Source organism: Ziziphus jujuba, chromosome 4, assembly GCF_031755915.1.
Source record: "Ziziphus jujuba cultivar Dongzao chromosome 4, ASM3175591v1".
In the NCBI taxonomy this organism is placed as follows: domain Eukaryota; kingdom Viridiplantae; phylum Streptophyta; class Magnoliopsida; order Rosales; family Rhamnaceae; genus Ziziphus; species Ziziphus jujuba.
This window is the reverse complement of record NC_083382.1, coordinates 13,135,036-13,159,396: the sequence shown is the minus strand read 5'-3', so window position 1 is coordinate 13,159,396 and position 24,361 is coordinate 13,135,036. Positions and strand designations below refer to the sequence as shown.

Here is a 24,361-nt window from a genome sequence, read left to right as displayed (position 1 = left end):
TGATTTTGCTTCCACACAAATTTCACACTTATGGTTGGAATCAATTTCAAACGTAGGAATATGATTTAAGTTAATTAACCTCCATAAAGAATTAAAATTAACATGTCCTAGTCTACCATACCACAAAATGGAAGACTCAAGCAAGTAATCAGAAGAAATGCTAGCTTTATTCATTTCTTTTGGCCTTACAATCATTACATTAAGTTTAAATAAACCGTTGACTATATAGTCTTTTCCCACAAGCATCCCAAACTTGGACAAAATAACCTTATCTGACTCAAATCCTAAGCGAAACCATGTTGTTTAGTAGTGATCCAAATACCAGATTCTTACAAATGTCTGGAACATATAGTACATTATTTAGAGTCAGCTTCTTCCCAGAAGTCATTTTCAGGATTACTTTACCCTCAGCTTGGATTTTTGAAGTGGCGAAGTTACCCATGAACACCTTATCCCCATTCTTCTTTGGTTCGAAGGAAGTGAACATGTTCCTATTTGAACACACATGGCAGGTCGCACCAGTATCTACTCACCACTCTCTAGGATTAGATCCCACCAAGTTCACCTAAGAGACCACAATGCTAAGGTCAATGTCATCAACCTCTTAAGTGATGTGCTCCATTATCTGTGTCTCTCTGTTCTTCTTTCTCTTTGGCAGTCTACATTCTGTAGCTCTGTGACCCATCTTGTCACAATTAAAGCACCTGCTTTAAAACTTAGCCTTCTTGGAAACCCTTCTTTTAGGCCCCAACCTGGAATCTTTTCCAGTTTTCTTCTTATTCTTGGAGCTCTGACCATGCTCCACAACATTAGCCTTCACCACAGCCATCGAAGATCTTTTATCAGATTTTTTGTTATCATCTTCAATACGAAACTTGCTAATAAGAGCCTCCATATCTATCGTCTTTCTTTTGTGTTTAATATAATTCCTAAAGTCACTCTAACTTGGAGGTAGCTTCTCAATCATAGAAGCCACTTGTAAGCCTTCATTCATAATCATCCCTTCAGCAAGAAGTTCTTGAATCAATACTTGCAACTCATGTACTTGACTCATTAATGGCTTCGAATCCACCATCATGTAGTCCAAGAATTGGCATGCAATAAACTTTCCTGAACCTGCTTTCTCAGTCTTGTACTTTCAATTCAGTGTTTCCGACAGCTCCTTTGCTGACTTCGTTCGACTATATACTCCATATAGGACATCAGACAAGTCATTCAGGATATAATTCCGACATATGTAATCGAAATTGTTCTATACATTCACCGCCATGAGTATCTCATTATTACTCTCTTTATTACTAGGTGGCATATCTTCAGTTAAATACCTCGCAAGTCATAGCGTGGTATAATAAAACAACATCTTCTGTTGCCACCTCTTGAAGTTTGCTCCATCGAACTTTTCAGGTTTCTCTGCATGACTAGCCAAAGGAAGTATCTAAATTCCAGAAGTCTGAGTAGGCATAGTCCTATTGTCTCTATTAGCCATTTATGTATAAATCACAAAATAAAAATCAATTAGTTGTTATTTTTATCTCAACAAACTAATTATAATCAATTTCTAACAGGAAAAATACAAAAAATGTGATTTTATAGGGTTTTTGTATACATCATAAAATTTCTGTATATTCCCACAAAATTGTTATATACACTCACAAGGGTTGACATCATCAATTACACAAGGATGACAGTATCGCTAACATCATTGCCAGGTCATTGTTGCTGATGTGGTACCCTGTCACATCATCACCATGCTAACGTGGCCACCGCCATGTCATCACACAGCTGATGTGGCACATAGCTATGTCATTATACAAGTTGACATGGCGATCCTACGTGTCGCTCTGCCGCACCACATGCCCTGTTTGAGGTCCAACACATGGCGCCTTCTCTGACAGACACGTGTCGCACCGCGGAGGCAACATGTGTCACGGAAACAGGTTGACACGTGGCATCATCTTAGCTTGACACATGTCACTTATCACAGGTCAACACATGTTCCATTTTATCACATGGCACATGGCACCACATCTGGTCGACATGCGGCCTCGCGACTCGCTTTGCCAGTGTGCACCATTTGTCGTAGCCTTGTCTCGTCACATGGCACTCTCTCATCGTAATACGTGATGAGCCCATAATCAATCCGACCGAATCATCTTGGGCTTGGATCTTTGGTTAAATAGTAACCTGTTCTAACTACGGGCTGGATTTTGGAACTAGACAAGTCCATCATAATTTAAAATTCAGGCCCACTAACCCAGAAACCTACCCATACCCGTTTCTCCAACCTGTTAACTTGTTTTCTGACCTGTCTTTAACCTCCAGCTGGGTTTTCTCGATCCATTTCTCTGATAAACAGGTTTTCTGCCTCGATTCCAATTTTTTTAAACCAATTTTTACTATTTCAGCAACGGAAAATTACCTGAAAAAATCCAAAAAAATCATAATTTCATGGACAAGCTATTTTCTAAAAATATTTTTGACAAAACGAAAAATAAATACAAACTCACCCACAAAATTGTACACTGTTTCTTAAAAATAAATAAATAATTCTTTTACTAATTCCTTTCAAACCCGGTACAAATAATATAGATCCATAATCATATATAAGAAATTAAACACCAAAGCATTAAAGCGTGGCAACATAAATCAATTAAACAAAAATAAAAAAATAAAAAAACCCATCTACATACATATACGCGGGTTTGATGCAAAATAATATTATTATTTTTTCTTTACTGAAAACATACAGATCAAAGAACAAATGCAATCCACAAATATGAACATATATAAACATGAAAAACGTCTTAAGATTGTTAGAAAATATGTATGAATATATATGTAAATACATGTGGATAAATTGAAACAACATAACTAAAAATTACATAAAATAATCAAAATAAATTAGAACATGTATGTCCTTGTTAATGGTAATTTGCTCTTTGGATGTTTGATCGAGGCCTTTGTGGTATCACAATATTTTTAAGATATTTTTTGCCCACCGATGCAGGTGTTTTGTGACGATTGTCTCCCAGGATACGACGGCTGCAAAGATCCTGGACATGACACATCTAAAACCTTTCCTTCAAACTTTTTGCGTACTTTCACTTTACCATACTATAAAAATCATTGTAATTTCTCTCTTGTTTTTCACGTTTTTATCAAAACTTTTTCTTTGTGTTTTCTAAAAACTGAAAGAACATTGAAAAGAGTGTGCCAACCTAAGACTCTCAACACAGAATTGGTTTTGCTAAAAACTCTCAACCCATAATTTTCAAAATATTATTTATTTTATTTTAATCAAATGCCACAAAATACTCAAAACAAACTTAGAAAAAACCTTCAAAAGGACAAAGCTATTAAAGCCCATTAAAGAAAAAATCATTCACCTTTGGTTTTGATCCAAAACTATAACAGTTTTAGAATTTTTATTGGAACTAATAAAACCCAAAGTAGCACAACAATAAAATAAAATTACCAAAATTTTAAAAATTAATACAACACTTAATAAATTCTAAAACAAATTAATTTAATAATTGTAATATAATTTTCAAAAGTTTTTTGAAGAATAAAATAAAGACTTAATAAATAAATAATACTTTGTATGTTTAATTGCAAATAAATTGAAACAATTAACTTATTTATTTATTTATTTTAAAAAAATTCATCGTGTTTTCCTCGGCCACCCACAACAAAACAAAAAGGAGATCCGACCCGATATTTTATTGTCCTGCCGTTTGCCTCTTTGTGCATTTCCCAGATTCGGATTCTGAAAGCGAAGTGGTCAGTTAAAAATCGGGTCGGGTTCGAACCGATCCCACTGTTACTCTCGTAAACCTTCTCTTCCTCACTACCTCGATTACTCGGTCACAGACCTTTCCAGTTCTTTTATATCACATATGCTAGGGTTCTGTTTGGTTGCCGAGAAAAAAAAGAAAAACAGAAAAGTAATTGGGGTTTAAAATTTTTAAACAAAAATAGTAGGAAAAGTTGCCATTTAAAAAATTTTTTTTTGGGGGTTTAGAAATCAATTTTAGTAAATAAGTAATTGGTAATTTGGTTGGCTCAATTCATAGAAGATAATGAGCATTGTGCCAAAAGAGAATATTGAAGTAATTGCACAAAGCATTGGGATAAACAATTTGTCTTCGGATGTAGCCCTAGCTCTTGCCCCCGATGTGGAATATCGCTTGCGTGAGATCATGCAGGTACTTCTCAATTATTTTTTATTTTTTTCTAATTGTTCTTTCTTGCTTTTGTTTTCTCTTAATTTTGTCTCTTTTGCCATTTTCGTTTTCTTATATTTTCTTTGGTTTTGGTTCTTGATTTTGACTGAAAATATATATGCGAATGTTTAGCTGGGTAAATGGGTTTTTTATATGGTTTTCTAATTGTGCTTAAAGCATTCGGCTTTCTTTGAAACTGATATGTGAAGCTATTGGCCCATTTCATATGGGTAAAATGCATCCCAGCAGTCCCTTTAGCACTAAGCAAAGTAATGCAGTCTTAGTTGTTTGTTTATGGTAATGCATTATATAAGGCACTGATGCAGAAAAACTGTAAGTATCGTCTTTCGACAATCAATCGATCATTGTGTACCGGCAGTCAGAAACTTGTAAATATTTAGTGAGAGAGGTTGCCATTTTTTTTATTTATTTTTTTTAATTTTTCCCAAATTAAGTCTTATATTATGATGGATTTGTATTGAGTTTGGAGGAGAAAGATAGTTTTTAGTTAATTGAGAAAGTATTAGGAGCCAACATAATCTTTTTGTCATGAAAATACAGGAGGCTATTAAATGCATGCATCATTCAAGGAGAACTAGATTGACAGCTGACGATGTTGATTGTGCTCTGAGCTTGAGAAATGTTGAGGTAAGTCTGGTAAGTAATTTAAAGGATATGGGTTTTCCTAATGTGCACTTCAAAATATGTTTTTCTGTTTTTATCAGCACAATTTTTTCCTTTCTTTTTACCAGCATATATTGGCATTTCCAGAAATAGTCAATTCTGGTTTTGAACCAATGATTCCTGGTGTCCAAACAAGGACAATATCCATAGTGTCTCGGAAGAATCTATGCAAACTTTATATGCTTGGACTTTCTGATTTTCGCATATCTTGTGAAAGGAAAATGCATTCTTAGTTGTGACTGAGTTGAATGCATTTGTGACACTTCTCAACACCATCCAACCTCCAAAATTAAATGCATTCTTGTTAGATTGGATGATTTTATATTTTTTCTTCCTAAAATATTACTTGGATAATGAATACTGAACATAGGGAATTGTTGGAACCTGCTAAGCTTGTGATGCTTTTCACCTGGTTTCTGATGTAGGATATGTTTTGAGAAGTAAATAAGACAGAACTGAAATCCTTGAAATCCTTTACTTAAATTGGAAGAATTTGGGCTATTGATTGGTGTACCATGGGTTGGACTAATTAGGAATTGAATATGGAAGTTTTGGGCATTAGATTATGGATGTAAGAATCTTTTATCCCGGTAGCATTTTGGTTTGTGATTGATAATGCAAAGAAACTAGAATGATAAATAAGATAATATAATGGAAAGCAAAGTATTATTATTATTTTTTTTTGTTTTTTTTTTTTGTTTTTGGGTATTAACATGTTCCTCTAGCTTACGGCTTGTGTTGGAAGGTTGTATTCATGCATAGAAAGCTATGCAGCAAATTTTGGAGTTCCAATTTCATCTCTTGCAACTTTTTTGTTTTCTTCTATCTCATTGTGTTCAATGATATTAATGCAGCCATTATATGGACTTACCTCTGGGGGTCCTTTGCGGTTCAAACGAGCAGTTGGACATAGGGATCTATTTTACATTGATGACAAGGATGTAGATTTTAAAGATGTAAGGAATTATTTTTTATATGAATTGGTATTTCTACTTTATTTAGTGCAGTATTTTTCTTAATGTTCTATACGTTGGAGTATAGGTGATTGAAGCTCCTTTACCAAAAGCGCCACTTGATACTGCAGTTGTTTGCCACTGGCTAGCTATCGAAGGTGTACAACCTGCAATTCCAGAAAATGCACCTGTAGAAGGTTTCCCACTAACTTTGACTTCATAGCAGTGATTGTGGCTCACAAGCTCATTTCTATGACTTAATATAAGAGTAGTTAGAATAACACCAGAATACAAAGTTATCACGTATCAGGCCTTCAGCATGTTAGGACATCTAGCTCTAGTTAAGATTTGCAGTTTTATATGTCTTTTTCATGCCTTTCAAGGGCAGAGTAGTTATTCTTTATGGTTGGTTTTGTGTGTCAAGTCTGTGATACTGCTATATTTTGAATGGTTTGTTTGTTTGTTTGTTTGTTTTCTTCCCCTTCCCCACCCACAAACACCCCCTGTTCCTCACTCTCTTGTTTGTTAACTTTAGTATGATTTATTCTACAAAGTACAAAAGATAAAATGAGTGTTATATCCATTAACTTTTATATGGAAATTTCCTTTGTGAGCATGGCCTCATAAACAAGATATAAGTGGATGCTGTTTTCAGTTTTCCCATGATTGTCAGCAAAATTGCAATCTAATCACTTGATTGGTTATGATTACTTTGTAGTAATTGCCGCTCCTTCTGATGGGAAAAAGTATGAATCCAAGGATGATGAACTTCCTGTAGATATTAAATTACCAGTTAAACATGTGTTGTCTAGGGAGCTTCAGGTATTTAACTTGCAATCTACTTTTATATACATTTATTTCTCATGCAGCCATTTTGACATGCCATTTTTGTTGTTGTTGCAGCTCTATTTTGAAAAGATCACTGAGCTTGCCATGAGTAAATCTGATTCAGTTCTTTTCAAGGAAGCATTAGTGAGCTTGGCTACGGATTCAGGACTTCATCCATTAGTTCCTTATTTCACATGCTTTATAGCTGACGAGGTACCAATTGTTGACTAAATTATCTATTTAAACAGATAGAGCATGATGTGTAACCACCATTAATTGTATCTACTGTTGCTGATGATATCCAGGTTACACGTAAATTGAATGATTATTCACTTCTGTTTGCTTTAATGCGAGTTGTTTGGAGTCTTCTGCGGAATCCTCATATACGCATAGAGCCCTATGTAAGTAAAATTTCACTTGTTTAAGCATCACAACATTAATATTGTATTAGAACTTGAGGCTTATGCGGTTGAAGAGTCTAGTTACTGTATCTATGTTGCACTTGTCTGTTGGATTTAACATTTACAACCTGTGGCTGCATGGTTCTTCAATGTAGATTGCCTATACCATTGTCATCTCAATCAAATGAAATGGACTGCTAACTATCTGAGTATTTGTTTTGACTATTGTTTTGAAGTTGGATTTAGACATTCTTTGGTGCTGATTGTATTTGCGTATTTGTAAGTACATATATATTTGAAAACAAAACTGTTGGCACTATTCTTAAGATATTCATAGAATGATTTATCAAGGTGACTCATAGTTACAACTTTCATCTCCATCTTGTTCTTCGCCTTCCATTTGATACGGCGAAACTTCTTTTTTCCTTTTTCTTTGTCTACCACAATTCTTTTACCCCTTATCATGTAATAATATCACAATTCATCATCAAGTATAATTTTTTAATAATAAATATAAAATCAATTTAGTAAACAGATATATGCCTATGCCTATATTATATAACATAAAACAAATATATATTATACACAATTTTTGAAAACGACTATCCACAATATAGTTTGTAAACCTTGATTATTAGTAGTTTGGGTAAAAAGATTCTGTGAATCTGAGAAGGGTTTGTTCTCTTTACCAGCTTCACCAATTGATGCCATCTGTTGTTACTTGCCTCGTGGCTAAAAGCTTAGGGAACAGATTTACAGACAACCACTGGGAACTTAGGGACTTCACAGCCAACCTTGTTGCTTCAATATGCAAAAGGTAAGCAACTCCATTTTGTTTAAACTATTCATATAGCAGGGTTTTAAGGAACTATATCCATACCTTCATGCTTATCTAGGTATTGACAGGCTTCTGCTTTTTCACATTGGACCCTACATCTTCAGTTGCTAGTATAATAGTCAGCTGCAATATGAATCCATATCCATTTTGTGTATGTAGTTAATGTTGCATATTGATATGTAACATTTGGCGTTAAGTAATAAGCACTTAGCTACATTCCTTGAAGTTGATCTTTAGGTGATGTTGGTCAATTTGGCAACTCTTTCACTCCTTGGATTCCTGGTTGCCATTGGCTGGCCTAGTCACTTCTGAACCAGGATTGAATCCTTATAGGCCTGGTCCAAATTATCTAATATACTTCAACATGACATTCTGTTAAGATGGTGGTGAATAGAGTTTAGGTTCATCCCTTCTTCTAAAAATACTTTGGGAGATTGCCTGTTGCCATTTTGTGTAATGTTACCTACCGATTATATCAATCTGCATCAATCCAACTGCAGCCTGAGGATGTTCTAGTTTTGAAAGAATTGCTGTGTATTTCTGTGGCGACAGATGTTGTTTGTTGTATTATGTCTGGAATTCATGTTTCAAAGTCTCCTGCAGATTTGGTCATGTTTACAGCACTCTTCAGACACGTCTTACAAGAACATTGGTTAATGCATTTTTGGACCCAAAGCGAGCAATCACTCAACACTATGGTGCAATTCAAGGGTTAACTGCCCTGGGTCCCAATGTGGTATTCTCTCATGCTCTTTCTCTATTTGGTTGAAAGAAAAAAGGAAATGTATGCAAATTGTTTTGTTTGTTGAATCATTATATAGGTCCAGAGTGCCTTATTTATGTTTTTATTTTTTTTATTTTTTATATATATTTTTTATTTTTTTATTTTAAATAAATTCATATCCTTTTCCTACTTCTTGGGACTTCGAGCTGTTTACTGTACTTCTGTGCATGTAGGTACGACTTCTTATTTTGCCAAATCTAGAGCCATATCTGCGACTTCTTGAACCAGAGATGCTTGTGGAGAAGCAAAAGAATGAGATGAAGAGATATGAAGCTTGGCGCGTTTATGGAGCCTTGCTGGTGAGTCTTGTACCTGTATGTTAATACTTCAGTCAGTATGAGAAATCTTTAAAACAGCAGCTCTCTAATGCAAGTGTGTATGTTCCAGCGTGCAGCAGGTCGATCCATATATGATAGGCTCAACATGTTCCCTCCTTTACAATCTCCAGCTGCACATTCATACTGGAAAGCCAATGCAAGAGTTGCTACGATTTCACCAAGTAAGAGTTGTAGCAACTTTCTTCGCTTCCTAAATTGATGCCACTTCACCATATGGCTTTTTGAAACACTGCTAATATGGTTCTATATGAACTGAACTTGTAAAACGAAGATGAATTATATGAAGTGAATTTCCCAATGTCTTGGTTGCTTACATCAGTTGGTACAAAATGTTTCTTTCAAATGAATACACTGGTGATGTTGGGAATTCAAATTTCAAGCATAGACATAGGCACACAGTCATGCATATAGGTGGAGCTACAGAAGTATGCTTCTCTATAGTAACCTGTCATGTCATATCATGTTAGGACTGAAAAAGCCTTTTATTCTTTTCACACTTCTTTTGGTTTTGGTGGGGGCGCTTCTTTTTTTAAATTAAAGCTGAAAATAAGAATCTGTATTTGAAGTTTATTAACTAGCGTTGCTTACAGCAAGAAGGATGTAAACCTTCATGACTATGGTATGCTATAACAGTTGCATTATACTCCTAATCGTACAGACTTCATAAGTAATCCATGACTATGGATTGCTATAACAATTGCATTATACTCCTAATCACACAGACTTTATAAGCAATTGCCTGCATGGTTTCTCTGACTTGTAATCAGTCCTAACACTTATTCTTTCTGCTGATTATGAAGATAAACGAAAGAGAAATGCAGAGGAAACAGAACAGCAGCCACCATTAAAGAAAATAGCAACTGATGGCCCAATGCAAGCTGATTCCTCCCCGTTTCAATCGCAAGGAGAACCTACTGCCATTGGTCATTCAAGCGATACCAATGCAGAGCCATCATCATCTTCCGGGCAGATGCCTAATGAGAACACTCTGTATAGCAGGGGTAGAAGAGACGAAGGTGCTGGTCAATCACTAAGGACATCGGCAATCCTTTCTCAGGTCTGGAAGGATGATTTGAAATCCGGGCAACTTCTGGTAACGTTGTTTGAGCTTTTTGGGGAAGACATTCTTTCCTTCATCCCAGCTCCTGAGATGTCTTTGTTTCTTTAAGTTTTGGTACAGACTAACTGTAAATAGAAAGTTGTACATTTTTCAATCAATCTTATTAGAATTTCATGAAATTGTCGACTAGTTTGCCATCTTAAGAATCGATGCAATTAATTACCACAACTTCCATTTAGATCCATTTTGGCATAATTGCGGCATTATTAAAAATATGGTTTTTAGCTCCTATGCCTCAATTGCTTATGACCCTTAGTTTTTTATGTTTTGCGCTATGGTCCTAAAATTCAGTTTTAGTTACATTGTTGGTCCTTAAATTATTATTATTATTTTTGACAGTTATTGAGGAAATTACAAACTAAGGGGCATTGAACTTGGTATTAATCTCTAAAACCCAAAAAAAAAATAAAAAATAAAAAAAATCCAAATAAACTCACTACCAAACAATTTTAGTTCATTAGAACATCATCTTAATTAATTGAGAAGCAAAACAAAACCAAAATAAAATTGCAAACCACAAAAAATGAGTTCTGGGTCCAAAGACCTATCCAGGGACATGTGGTATAGAAAAAAAAAAACAAAAACCCAAAACGTTCAAAAGTATTTAAACATAAAAAATCAAAAAAATAAAAATAAAAAGGAGTAAAATTGCAGCACTAGGCTCTCCCTCCCAGCATGCTTCAAGCAGCGGCAGCCAGTCTAGTGCACTCTAGATCAACTGCTTTCTTAAGGAAGCTGTCTTCTTCCAACACCATCTGAACCGGCAGGACTCCCAACCCATTCGCCATGGCAATCATCATCCTCTTGGTTTCGGCCTCAAACTCTTGAAGATCAACTGTTCCATTGGAGTCATGATCAAACAGCTTGAACATTGATGCATAAACCTGATCAAGCTCTGTTGGATCACGTTTCTCATCAATTCCAAAGTCTGTATCAAACACCCTCAAAGACTGCAATTCCTTCAACATCTCGGAATATGAAAGAAGACCATCATTGTTGGTATCTAGGTTTGCAAAACGTTCTCGTACAGAAACATGGAATGCTTCTTTGTCCTCAATGAAGTTGAGGATGGTTGCACTATCTAATACTTCCACGCTCATTCTGTTTTCTTTCTGTAAAAAGCTTAGGATTTAGACTAAGAGAAGACTTGACGTTAGTTTTTTTTTTTTTTTTATTTGGCTTTTGGACGAAGAAAAAGAGAAGGCTTAACTTGAACTGTGATTTTGAAATAGGATGGTTGTGATTCTTGAATTATATATATAAATATAAAACCCTAAATGACAAAATTGAATCCTATTAGGACTCGTATCTTTTAAAGATATTTTTAAATACCATTTATTAATTCTATTAGGATTTATATTTCCAAAATATATTTCTAAATCTTTACATTTCAAACAATCCAAATATCAATAAAAATTCATTTAAATAATGACACATTATTTAAATAATTTTTAACATTTTAAAATAAAACTTAAATAAGAAAAAGCAACTCAAAAATATGTGTGGATATTATTAGTGGTTGATTAAATTTATTAAAGGTTCATTAAATTTTTTTTTTTCCTATGAGACAATCCTTGCCTATGAATGATGCTCCAGAGCCTCTTACTTTGTGTGACACATCTTTGGGTTTGCTTGGGCATAAAGACTTGATAGATTCTTACGCAGACCAAACCTAGATATGGCTCTAAAAATGTTTTGTGCAAAGCGTGGTCGAGGAGGGGTATATTATACTTTTTACAGTCCACGGGCAATTAGGTGGGTTACCGTTTCCAATTTCATGTAGAAATTCCAAAAAAAGCCACCGCGAATCTTGGAATCTATACATTATTATTATTATTATTGTGGGGAAATATGCATAAATAAAGTAAAATTTCAGTAAAAAACTATGAGACCCACATGATGATAATTTTCCTTTTCTCGGTTACTCTTCAATTTTCTCCTCTGGAATTTGATTCGAGCTAGTCTAAGAAACATTATAATATATATAAGGTTGTATTATAATATTTTTCCTTTATATTATTTTCTAATTAATCATGACCATTTCAGAATAGTTCTGAAAATAAGCATCTTGGAATCTACTTGGAATATCTCAAGAGAATTACTTTATTATTATTATTATTATTATTATTATTATTATTATTATTATTATTAATTCTTTTTTTTTGAGAAACATATTGAGAGAGATATAAAAATATAAAAATAGAGATAGATCAAATATGAAAAATTGGGAAAAATAAAAGATACGCATAAAAGTTTGATGTTAGATAGGATTATATGCATGCATATATGTAGTTGCTAAAAATATTCATTGAAATTGGAATTTTAGGGCAACTAATTCTTTAGGGTATTACATAGAATGTCAACTTAGAAACATGTTTTGCAGTAATTGTTTTCTTGGAATATATACTAATTCTCTCAAAATTTCATTATAATAAATGCATAACCCGCAACAAAACAATTCTAGTGTCATTAAATAAAACGATTAAACAAACAAAAAGTCAAAAACAAACACACCCGAAACAGAAAAATCCAAAATTGCATCAAGCTCTCAAACTTTCAAGCAGCCATTTTAGTGAACTCTCGATCAACTGCTTTCTTAAGGAAGCTGTCCTCTTCCAACACCATTTGAACCGGCAAGAATCCCAACCCGGTAGCCACAGCAACCAACATTCTCTCGGTTTCAGCCTCGAACTCCTCCAGATCAACTATCCCATTTGAGTCATGATCAAACTGATCAAACAACGATTCATAAACCCGAGCCAGCTCGCTTGGCTCGGGTTTAACATCGATTCCAAAATGCGTCTCAAACACCCTTAAACATTGCAGCTCCTTCAACATCTCAGCGTATGAAAGAAGGCCATCATGGTTGGTGTCAAGGTGAGCAAAACGGTCGCATACCAAAACATGGAATGCTTCTTTGTCTTGCACAAAGTTGAGGATGGTAGCACCATCTAACACTTCCACACTCATTTTTTCTTTTTTTTGGTAATGGTATTGCTAGCTGGGACTAAATATAGACTAGAAGAAAAGAAGGATTTGAATTGAGGATTCTGAGATTGTGTTATTGAAGTGAATATTGATGTGGTTTGTTAAATTTGGTTTTGGTCTTTATATATATATATATATATGTGTGTGTGTGTGTGTGTGCGCGCGCGTGTGTGTATGCAAATATTAATGTTGTTTCATATGTTTGTTCCTTTTCCACTTACTTTATAGCCTTTTGTTTTGCTTTGCTTTTGCAAGGAGATTTTTTAGGCAGACCAAATAAAAATGGTTCCTCTTCCATATGGATCAATGGGCCATTGGCATGTGGACTATTATAGTTATGTGGAAATCCAATGGGCTGAGTATCCAAAAATAATTATATAATAAAGGCGTTCCAAGGTAGATGAATCCAATTTCTCTCTCATTTTCTTGTTCATATATCCATTATGAGATTTTAAATTCGAAATGCTACATGCCCTCATAATTAATCGAAAAAATAGCGTACCGAAAACGCGAATCTTGAGGCCGACCGACACCGACTTTATGTTGTCTTTATCATTAGCTACCGAAAGTGAAGCTTGAGAATGCATAAAAATTGTAACTTTCCAATGAAAAACAATGAGACCCACAGATCGTTTTCTTACTGTTCTCTCCCCCCCCCCCCCCCTCTCCCAAAATTGACTTCAATATAGAATCATACACTATAAAAATGTGTATATTATTTGTTAATCGTTGTATTATTATATTTTCTTTTCCACAGAAATTCAGAATTCAGACAAATGGTGTCTGGTTTAATGTTGTCAACTTTGCTATTTTTTGAATTATAATTGTTTGGAATATTTGTTGTTGGCTTTTTAAATCATAAGTCTAAGAGTATCAGAAGAATTAAATTACAATTTCTAATAGTATGTACGTTTGGATATATAGTAATCAAAATATGGGTTATACGTATGGTGATGAATATTGCTCAAAATAAAATAAAATAAAAATCATGATGAATATATTCATAATGTAAGGTTCAATATGTATATATCGCTAATATCTAACATTTTCTTTATTTATAAAAAGTTTATAAATTAAAGAAAATATTGTTTATGCAATCAAAATATTTAAGTACTTAAATTTCAAATAAAATTTATATATATAAATAACAAATTTGAATTATTTATAAGTTTGATTTATTGCTCAAGAACTGCTCGGAGTTTTATTTACTATTTAAGACTGTTTAATTTTTTTAACAAATCGAATATGAATCAGTTAAAATTGTACCGAATCCAAATCGATCAAGAATTATTTGAACCTATTTATAAGTCTGATTTGTAATAAACCAATAATTATAAATGTATTTTTAAATTTTAATGATTATAACGATTTAACAATTGATAATAGAAAATATAAAACCATCAGGTATATGATGCTCCAGAGCCCTTCACTTGGTATGGCACATATTTCGGTTTTGCTTTGGCATAAACTTGTATGGATTCTTACAAAGACCAAATCTAGAAGGTTCTAATGTTTTATACACAACGTGGTCAAAGGGGGCTGTATTATACGTTTGCTAGTCAACTGGCAATCAACCACTGCAAATCTTGGAATCTATACTTTTTTATTATATGGGGCAGTATCCATACATAAAGAAAATCTCCAGTTAAAAACGATAAGACCCACATGATCATTCCTTTACTCGGTGTTTTCATTTTCTTTCCTTTGAAATTTAATTCGAGTCTAAAAACGCTATAAAGTTGTATTATAATATTTTTTCCCATATATTATTCTCTAATTAATCACGAGCAATTTAGAATATGGGGATAAATGTTATTGGTGCCCTGGTTAATCATGCTTCTGAAACAAGTGAAATATAAAAGTATAGAATAGAGATGGGTCAACATAATATTGCTTCATTAAAGATGAAACATTGGAAAAAAAAAAAAAAAAGAATGCGCATAAGGAATGAAATTGAAGAGTTGTGATAAACAATCATGTTGGCCAGGAATATATGCATTCATATCATGTAGTTGCCAAAATATAAATTGAAATTGGAACTTCAGTGTAACTAATTCATTGAAATTCTCGAGTATATATGGAATGTCAACTTACAAACATTTTTGGCACAATTATTGTTTTCTCGGTATGCTAATTCTCTAAAAATTACATCATAATAAATATGTAACCCACATAACAAAACAATTCTTGTTCCATTAATTAGAACATTATTATATAAAATTAATCAAACAAAAACAAACACCCAAAAGTAGAAAAAATGTAAAATTGCATAAGACTCTCAAGCAGCCACTTTAGTCATGAATTCCCGATCAACTGCTTTCTTAAGGAAACTGTCCTCTTCCAACACCATTTGAACGGGCAAGAATCCCAACCCGGTAGCCACAGCAACCAACATTCTCTCGGTTTCAGCCTCGAACTCCTCCAGATCAACTGTCCCATTTGAGTCATGATCAAACTGATCAAACAGAGATTCATAAACCCGAGCCAGCTCGCTTGGCTCGGGTTTAACATCGATTCCAAAATGCGTCTCAAACACCCTTAAACATTGCAGCTCCTTCAACATCTCAGCGTATGAAAGAAGGCCATCATGGTTGGTGTCAAGGTGAGCAAAACGGTCGCATACCAAAACATGAAATGCTTCTTTATCTTGTACAAAGTTGAGGATGGTGGCACCATCTAACACTTCCACACTCATTTTTTCTTTTCTTTTTTGGCGTAATATTAATGCTATCTAAGAAAGTAGGAGTAGACCAAATAAGGATTTGATCAATTGAGGATTCTGAGATTGTAATTGAAGTGAATATTGATAATGTGGTTTGTCAAAGTTGGTTTAGGTCTTTATATATATATATATATATATATATTTATATATGCATATATGAATGCTGTTTCATATGTACTTTCCTTTTCCACTTACTATGTAGCCTGTTGTTTTGCTCTTGCCAGAAGATTCTTAGGCAGACCAAGCAATATGGTTCGTCTTCTATGTGCAACAATGGGCCATTGGTGTCGGCTAGTAATTTAAAAATCCAATGGGCTTAGCTTCCAAAAATCATCATAAAACGTGTTGCAAAGTCAACGGATTCAAATTCTGTGTCTAATGTTTCTGTTCTACTTTCATGTTAATTTAGCCAAAAATAATAATAATATAATAATAATAAAATAACATTTTGTTTAAATGGTCAGAGACAGCAATAAGATTTTCATCGACAGAAAACGCGAATATTGAGGGTCGACCGACATCCACCAATTGTGTTGTCTTTTATTATTAACTACCGAGAAAGTGTAGCCATTAATTTGTGACGAACATCGAGCCGTGCATAAAACTGTAAAAATTTCCAATCAAAAACAATGAGACCCACAGATTGTTTCCGTAGTACCGTTTATTCCTTTCCTTGAAATTTGACTCCAATTAATATTCTGGAATCATACACTATAAAAGGTGTATATTATTTGTTAACTCTTATTTTATTATATTTTGTTTTCTACCGAAATCCAGAATTTAAATTAGTGGACATTTACATTTTACACACCTTTTTCTTTGCTTATTGAATCTTTTTTTTCTTTTCTTATCTTTTTTACTCTCTTGCAAGTTTTCAAAGGAATAGTCTCCATTAAAATTTGAACACAATATTCATACATATAAATATCAAATTTACTTTGTTACACTCTCATGGGTGGCATTATTGCCACTAGATGATGGGTTGTTGCCACGCTATTTATTTGTGTTTTTCCTATTTTACCCTTTTAAAACTCATACGAAGATGAAAAATAGAGTTACCTGTTGAGGAAAGAGAAAGACTACACTGGTAATCATTTTGACAACGCAACCATATATATTTGTTGATAATCAAATGATTTTATGTTAAATATTGAAGAGCTATAATATTTCGATCATACTTAAATAATACCTGTTACAATAGTAGGCTCTATCTAAGGACGAACAAGTAATGAGATAAAGAAATTCTAGTGTAACATCCTGTCCCGAAATACATCGAAAATTTCTCAAATTTGACCAAGGTTGATCGGGTTTGACCGTCGTTGACCGAGAAGGGGTCAAATGTTGACTTTTTACTCCTGATGGAATTTCACATTGACCGAGGTACCGTTAAAAAGCACACATTGTCATGAGTTTATAGACTAGTAGCACGTCGAAAACGGAGCTACGGTTTGAAAGTTATAAGTAAAACAAGTTGAGGTCCAAACTGTCTAAGGGGTGCCGGAGTGGACATTTTGTTCATGCGAAGTTGAGTTTTGACTCATGCATGGTTGTGAAGTACTCGTCGATAAGAGTTCATAGACTAGCGGTATGTCCGATTTGGACATGTGGTTTGAAAGTTATGGACCTGTAGAATTTTTCAAATACAGTATTATTTTAATATTATTTTTAAATATGTGAACAGTGGTGCCACGTGTCAAAAAAATGGACCCACCCGTGAGTGCACAGTGGTACCCACCGGCGTTTTGACTGGCTGAGAAGGGGAGGGAGGAGAGAGAAGGAGAAAGAGGAGAGAGAGAGAGCTAGAGAGAGAAACACAACCGGCCAACCGCCGTTCACCCATTTCCGGCCACCAGAACTATACACGCTATCCCACCTTAACGCCCACCTGAAAACCCGCCGGCTAGCCAAAAATCATGGCCAACTGACCGCTGATGCGCCCGGATAGAGGCTTTTTCCAACAGCGGCGCCAATCACTTCAAACCCAGATTTCTCCTTATTCCGACCTCCGTTTGTCTCACCGCCAGTCCCGTTGAGTCACCCATTCCCCGATCTACTTTCCCACCAAAAATCACTGCCAATGGCCACCGGACGCGCTGCCGGCGGTGGCAGATTCCGGTGACCACGGCGGCTGGTCGAGAAATTGACTTTCCGGCGAGTTTCCAGTTGCAACACCCATCCTTTCCCACTAATTTTGACCCCCTGAACCCAAATCCAGTGTCCACTTTTCTCAATTTGCGACGGATTGAGAGAATTGAGGACTTAAAATCTGTGAGCTTTCCGGCGAGATTCCGGCCACCTTGGATCCGATCTTCGGGAGGTAAGCCTCAATCCGTGATCCTCGTTCTATAAGCTTCGTTTTGGTATATTACTCACAAATTTTGGTTAACGTTTGTGTTAAACCCCCCGGATATCGGGTATTATTTATCCGAATAAAATATTAATTTATTTGAGTTGTGTAATATTATTGTTTTAGGAGAACAGATGCGTCATGGAATTGATCTCATGGAGGATCTTGGGTTAATTGCGTGCTCGAGGTAAGTGACCCACCTTCAAAATTATTTTGGGATGTTAAAATATATATATTTTGTATTAATTGGTTATTTGAAAAATATGTTTGATGTGTTGAATATTTAGTAAATTTATATTTGGAATTTTGATGTCAAAATTGAATGGAATTAAATATTTGTGCATTATAAAATATTTTGGTTCTAAGGAATTTGAGATTTCGGTAAATTTTATCAAATTTCATTTTTGGAATATTTCATAATTAAATAATTGATAAATATGTTTTATGTATTTGATATTAAGAGAATTTCCATATAAATTGTATTGCTAATTTATAATGTTTTTAATATATGTTTTGGTGCCAAAAGAATATATTTGGGAATTTAAAGAAATTGTGATTTGATTTATTTTAATTATTGCTATGGTTATTATTCAATTATTGTGCACAATTATATGAATTAATTATATATGGAATTTATATGGTTTTCATATTACTGATTTAAATTGATTTTTGAGAATTTGAGAAAAATATGGATTTAAATTATTATGTTTTAAAAATATTTATGCTGGAAATATTAATGGCTTGATCTTATGCCATTGGAAAATTTGGATATTTAAATTGATGGAATTGAGAGTTGATGAATTTGAAATTTATGAAATTTATGCGATGAATTTATGACGATGATTTATAAAGGAATTGTGGAAAATTTACGAGTTTAATTGAATGGAATAAACCCGGTAGTATTTATGAAATTTTGAGATTTTGAAAAATATTGATTTATGAATTATGATTTTTTGGTGCACCATACACGTACTAGTGTTCTTTATGCATGGATATGATTAGCGCGTAGTTGGATAAGGTGAGTGCACATGTGGGTGTGAGTAGCGCACAGGTGATTATGAGGTTGTCCTGTGGTTACCATCGGATGAGGGTAAGCCGCCCCTCCATGGCCGGGACATCTGTTAGCAGCAGCGCGGTGGGACGCCACTCGACCGTATGCCGATTTCTCTCTTTAACCTCCTGTTTGGCGGTACCTCGGGACGCTGGGTACCGTTGGCGCCATTGGTATATAGTGGGTGCATCAAATGGTTTTTAGAACATGGATTTCAAAATAAATATTTTGAAATTGTATTTTAATTAAGAATATATTTAATGTTGTTTTTATTATTTATTTCAAATGAATATTTTAATTTGATTTAATTTTTCCTTTGTTTAATTATTCAATAAATTGATTTATTTTAATTATTTAATTATTACATGAATTGTTTTAATATGAGTTTTATTAATATTTCGGTATTAATTGTTATGACATGGATTAATTATTTAATAATTGTTATAAGTTATTTTATTTCAATTTATTTCATTATAAATTTGGATTATTTAAATTTTTATTAAATTAATTATTTCTTGATTTTTGGGGCATACAAATAACGGGTTTTGTGAAAACGTTTTAAAAGGGGAACTTTTCCAACTGAGTGAATTGTAAGGGTTTTTGAGAGAAAATATTATTTCAAATATTTATTATGATTATTTATTTAATTGTTTGGTATTGATTAATTAAATTTCTTTTATTATTATATTATTAATATTATAATTGTATAGTAGATAGGATCACTCACTGAGATGATTAGCATCTTATATTTTTAAATTCCATTTTCCTAGGTCCAGGTTGGGAGACGTTGATTGTTCGGGGCGAGCCCGACGTCTCAGTTCATTGCCAAAAGTCCAAAAAGCATTTCTTTCCTTTTTCCTCTCCATCTTGTATTACTTCTTTATCTGACATTGTATTAATTTCATATTTACTTGCATAATGCTCTGTATATTGTATTGGACACATTTTATAAAATACTGCATTAATTCCCTATTATTATTTTGGAGTGCTGCAAATTATGGAATTAAATTGTAGTAACGTGAAAGGAATATGGTGGTGTATATAGAAGTGTATTTTCAGTGCAGGAAATTTATGGTATGTCCAACCATTAGGGACGGTTCTGCCGGATTTTCTATTGGAAGGTCCGGTAGGGTTTTCCTGGGATCAGGACTTGTCTAGGGTTCCAGTGAGAAATTTTGGACGAGTCCTGACATCTAGAGTACACATTCAAGGGCTAATTCATCTTAACATTCTTTCTCTAATATAATCTTCCATAGTTCATTGGTTACCTACCAACTTTACGAATTTTATGAATTTAGGCTCGTCGACGGCTTTAGTAAATTTGTCCACAAAGTATTCCAACTTAGTTTCATACAAATATTTCCTAGACTGAAGCCTGGACAGTACTATCTAACTATGTCAATGATGCACTCAATTTTGATAAAATATATATATATATATATATATATATTCCCAATTTCATAGCTCTACCAAAAATGTCACGATGATCATGAAAAAAAGTAAAAAAGTAAGATGAAGAAAAGGTTTTGCATATAATTTAGGTTTCTAAGAATTTATTTATTTATTTATTTTTTACAATAATCAGTCGTCCTATGACAATATCGCCATTTCACTATCATGTTATACAAAAAGTGCTTCTAACTGAGAAAGAGCACCCCACATTATCTAAACAATAAAACATCATTTATTTATTTGTTTTTTTCCCTAAATAAAACCTAAATGAAAAAGAGTAACCCATAAAATATATTTGAAGTGTACTGGTAGTTGTTTAAAAATTTTAGAAATTAAGATTCAAAAATTAATTAATAAATTTAATGACATTCTAAAATTTTATTTTAAACAAAAAAATTCTGAAGTGATTTAATAAATCACAATTGCATTTTAAATCTTAGTTATAGAAATAATAAAATAATTGATAAAAGAAATCTGATAATACTAACTTAGGGGCACATGATGTATTGACCCTTGTATAATATATAGAAATGATTCTCCAGAGCCTTTCACTTTGTGTAGCACATCTTTGGTTTTACTTCGGCATGCCCTTGTATAGATTCTTACACATGCCCTTTTATACAGAACATGGTCAAAAGGGCTATTTTATACTTTTGTTGGTCAACGGGGGTTACCGTTTTCAATTTTGATGTAGAAGTTCAATAAGAAGCCACCGCAAATCTTGGAATTTATACCTTTATTATTATTAGTATGGACAAATAAAGTAAACCTCCAGTCAAAAACGGTGAGACCGACATTCTGAAACTCTATATATATATATAGTATCTTGGAATCTAATTAGAATATATCAAGCCAAATATAATAAGGATAGGATAGAGATGGATCAAATATATATTATTTCATTAAAGATCAAATATTAAAGAGTTGAATTAAATTAAAGAGTTGTGATAAACAAGCATATGTAAGCTATGAATATATGCATTCATGTAGTTGCCAAAATATCAATTGAAATTTGAGTTTCAGTGGAACTAATTCATTGGAATTGTTGAGTACATATAGAACGTCAACTTATATCATTTTTGGCATAATTGTTTACTTGGTATATAATGCTTTCAAAATTGCATCATAATAAATTTATAACCCACAGCAAAACATTCTAGATTCATTAATTAGAGCATTAATTGTTATATAAAATTAAACAAACCAAAATTCAAAAACAAACTAAAATTCAAAAACAAACACCCAAAACATAAAATGCAAAAGTTCATAAGACTCTCAAGCTGCCACTTTAGTCATCAATTCTCGATCAACTGCTTTCTTAAGGAAGCTGTCCTCTTCCAACACCATTTGAACCGGCAAGAATCCCAACCCGTTAGCCACAGCAACCAACATTCTCTCAGTTTCAGCCTCGAACTCCTCCAGATCAACCGTCCCATTTGAGTCATGATCAAATTGATCAAACAGAGATTCATAAACCCGAGCCAGCTCGCTTGGCTCGGGTTTAACATCAATTCCAAAATGTGTCTCAAACACCCTCAAACACTGCAGCTCCTTCAGCATCTCGGCATATGAAAGGAGGCCATCATGGTTGGTGTCAAGGTGACCAAAAAGGTCGCATACCAAAACATGGAATGCTTCTTTGTCTTGTACAAAGTTGAGAATGGTGGCACCATCTAACACTTCCACACTCATTTTTTTTTTTTTTTTTTGGGGTAATATTAACTCTAGCTGGGACTAAAAATGGACTAGACAGGGGATTCTGAGATTGTGATGGAAGTGAATATCGATGCGGTTTGTTGAAGTTGGTTTTTGTCTTTATATATGTATATATGAATGCTGTTTCTTACTGTCACTTCACTTTTCCACTTACTTTATGGCCTGTTGTTTTGCTCTTGCTAGAATATTTTTAGGTACACCAAACAAAACGGTTTCTCTTCCATATGAATCAATGGGCCATGGGTGTGAGCTCGCATGTAATGTGAAACTCGAATAGGTTCAGCATCCGAAAATCATCATAAAACAAAGTTGCAAAGTCGGTAAATCCAAATTTTCTAAGCATTTTCCTATTCCTTTTTCTTGCCCTACTAATATATATAGGTTCAAATTATAGTTTTAATATTGTGATTAACATTAAATTTTTTTTTTTAGTGGTTAAATTGTATGTAGACCTATGATATAAAATTATATTTATTAGTTATTGAATTTCAATATTTTTTTTTCTAGTAGAATTTTGATATAATATTAAATTCAAATTTAACTATTTTAATATTTTAAATTTTAATTTTTAATATAATCGTGATGCATATTTGAAATAGTGATATAATGTTGATTTAGAATTTGATAACTGAGAGAAAAATAGTACTAATAATAATAAAACAAAAAAAAGAGAGAGAGAGAGAGAGAAAAAAAAAGAAGTAAACTAACATACAAAAAATAACATTTTTAAATGGTTAAACAGGAATGATAGAAGATCTTTAACATCAGTAAAATACGAAAGACACAAATCTTTTTTTGTGTGTGGTTGTGGGTCGGTGACCGACACCAACCTCTATGTTGTCTTTGTCATTAACTACCCAGAAAGTGAAGCGTTAATTGTTGAGAATCGACTGTGCATAAAAATCGAAAATTTCCAATCAAAAACAATGAGTCCCACAGATAGTTTCCTTACTGTTTTTTCCTTTCCTCGAAATTTGACTCCAGTCTAGAATCTTACACTATAAAAAGGTGTATAATATTTGTAAATTATTATTTTATCATATTTTCTTTTCTACGTAATTTCATAATTCAGACAAATGGTGTCTCCTTTTATGTTGTCAACTTTTCTTTTTTGTTTTTTCATATTTTATTCGGCAGAAGTCAACTTTGCATTATATCCAATAGTTGTTTTTTTGGCTTTTCAAATTATAAGTCTAAGAGTATCAAAAGAATAAAATTACAATTTTTAATAGTATGTACATTTGGATATATAGCAATCAAAATGTGGGTTATATATATATATCTTGATGAATATATTGATATTGATAAATTATTATCAATCTAAAAAACTTAAACAGTTAGAAAGTAAATTCAATTTCAATATATATATTTAGCTAGTATCTAATATTTTTGCTCTTTTGTAGGCCTATTTTGATTCTTATAAATATTATTTAAATGGTTAATATTATATAAACCCCTTGTAATTTATCTTTATTATAAAAAATATCATGTGGTTTGAAACAATACAAAAATACTTTCAACTTCCATCCAAAAAAATCTCTCTCCTCACTCTACCATAAAATGATTTAGTATCATAAAATGACTTAAATACCTTTGTAATTGAAAAAATTACTTAATAATTACTTATACATTTGATATTATATGCACACTTTTGAAGCAAATAATATATATATATATATATATATATATATATATGTGTGTGTGTGTGTGTGTATATAATTATATTTAAATATATATTTTATTTTGCTTTAAATATATATTTATGCTTTTTATAAAATTATTTCATAAATACTATATTTATATAACATATTTGTATTATTTATAATACGTCTGTATAAAATATAAATTTTTTTATGTTGAAAAAATTAAAAATATATTTTTAAATTGATTTTTTATTTTTTTGACTGATAAACAAG

General features: G+C 33.0%; 5 protein-coding genes across 6 annotated transcripts; 1 reads left to right on the top strand and 4 right to left on the bottom strand.

The window, feature by feature from the left end:
• The first annotated feature begins 3,751 nt into the window (after nucleotides 1–3,751).
• Nucleotides 3,752–10,298, top strand: LOC107417408 (transcription initiation factor TFIID subunit 6). Of its 2 annotated transcripts, none has more exons than XM_016026027.4 (12): nucleotides 3,752–4,205; nucleotides 4,785–4,880; nucleotides 5,762–5,863; nucleotides 5,949–6,057; nucleotides 6,579–6,682; nucleotides 6,764–6,901; nucleotides 6,994–7,089; nucleotides 7,782–7,906; nucleotides 8,531–8,663; nucleotides 8,885–9,010; nucleotides 9,099–9,210; nucleotides 9,850–10,298. In XM_016026027.4, exons 1-12 carry the CDS (start codon nucleotides 4,080–4,082, stop codon nucleotides 10,215–10,217), a joined length of 1,635 nt encoding a protein of 544 aa, XP_015881513.1. In that variant the 5' UTR covers nucleotides 3,752–4,079; the 3' UTR covers nucleotides 10,218–10,298. The 2 variants fall into 2 exon arrangements, with proteins under 2 accessions (XP_015881513.1, XP_015881514.1); XM_016026028.4 differs by having other exon boundaries at nucleotides 3,754–4,205; nucleotides 4,785–4,871.
• A 136-nt stretch (nucleotides 10,299–10,434) lies between these two features.
• On the bottom strand, nucleotides 10,435–12,815 carry LOC107417409 (uncharacterized). The gene is made up of 2 exons (XM_016026029.4): nucleotides 12,684–12,815; nucleotides 10,435–11,281 (listed from the first exon to the last, which is right to left on the bottom strand). Exons 1-2 carry the CDS (start codon nucleotides 12,708–12,710, stop codon nucleotides 10,850–10,852), a joined length of 459 nt encoding a protein of 152 aa, XP_015881515.3. The 5' UTR covers nucleotides 12,711–12,815; the 3' UTR covers nucleotides 10,435–10,849.
• On the bottom strand, nucleotides 12,726–13,343 carry LOC107417397 (uncharacterized). The gene has a single exon (XM_016026015.4). It carries the CDS (start codon nucleotides 13,137–13,139, stop codon nucleotides 12,726–12,728), a length of 414 nt encoding a protein of 137 aa, XP_015881501.1. The 5' UTR covers nucleotides 13,140–13,343.
• A 1,987-nt stretch (nucleotides 13,344–15,330) lies between these two features.
• LOC107417395 (uncharacterized) lies at nucleotides 15,331–15,980 on the bottom strand. Its single transcript, XM_016026013.2, has one exon. The coding sequence runs from the start codon at nucleotides 15,850–15,852 to the stop codon at nucleotides 15,436–15,438; it is 417 nt and encodes a 138-aa protein (XP_015881499.1). The 5' UTR covers nucleotides 15,853–15,980; the 3' UTR covers nucleotides 15,331–15,435.
• Nucleotides 15,981–21,852: 5,872 nt separating this feature from the next.
• Nucleotides 21,853–22,493, bottom strand: LOC107417396 (uncharacterized). Its single transcript, XM_016026014.4, has one exon. It carries the CDS (start codon nucleotides 22,419–22,421, stop codon nucleotides 22,005–22,007), a length of 417 nt encoding a protein of 138 aa, XP_015881500.3. The 5' UTR covers nucleotides 22,422–22,493; the 3' UTR covers nucleotides 21,853–22,004.
• Nucleotides 22,494–24,361: the final 1,868 nt, after the last annotated feature.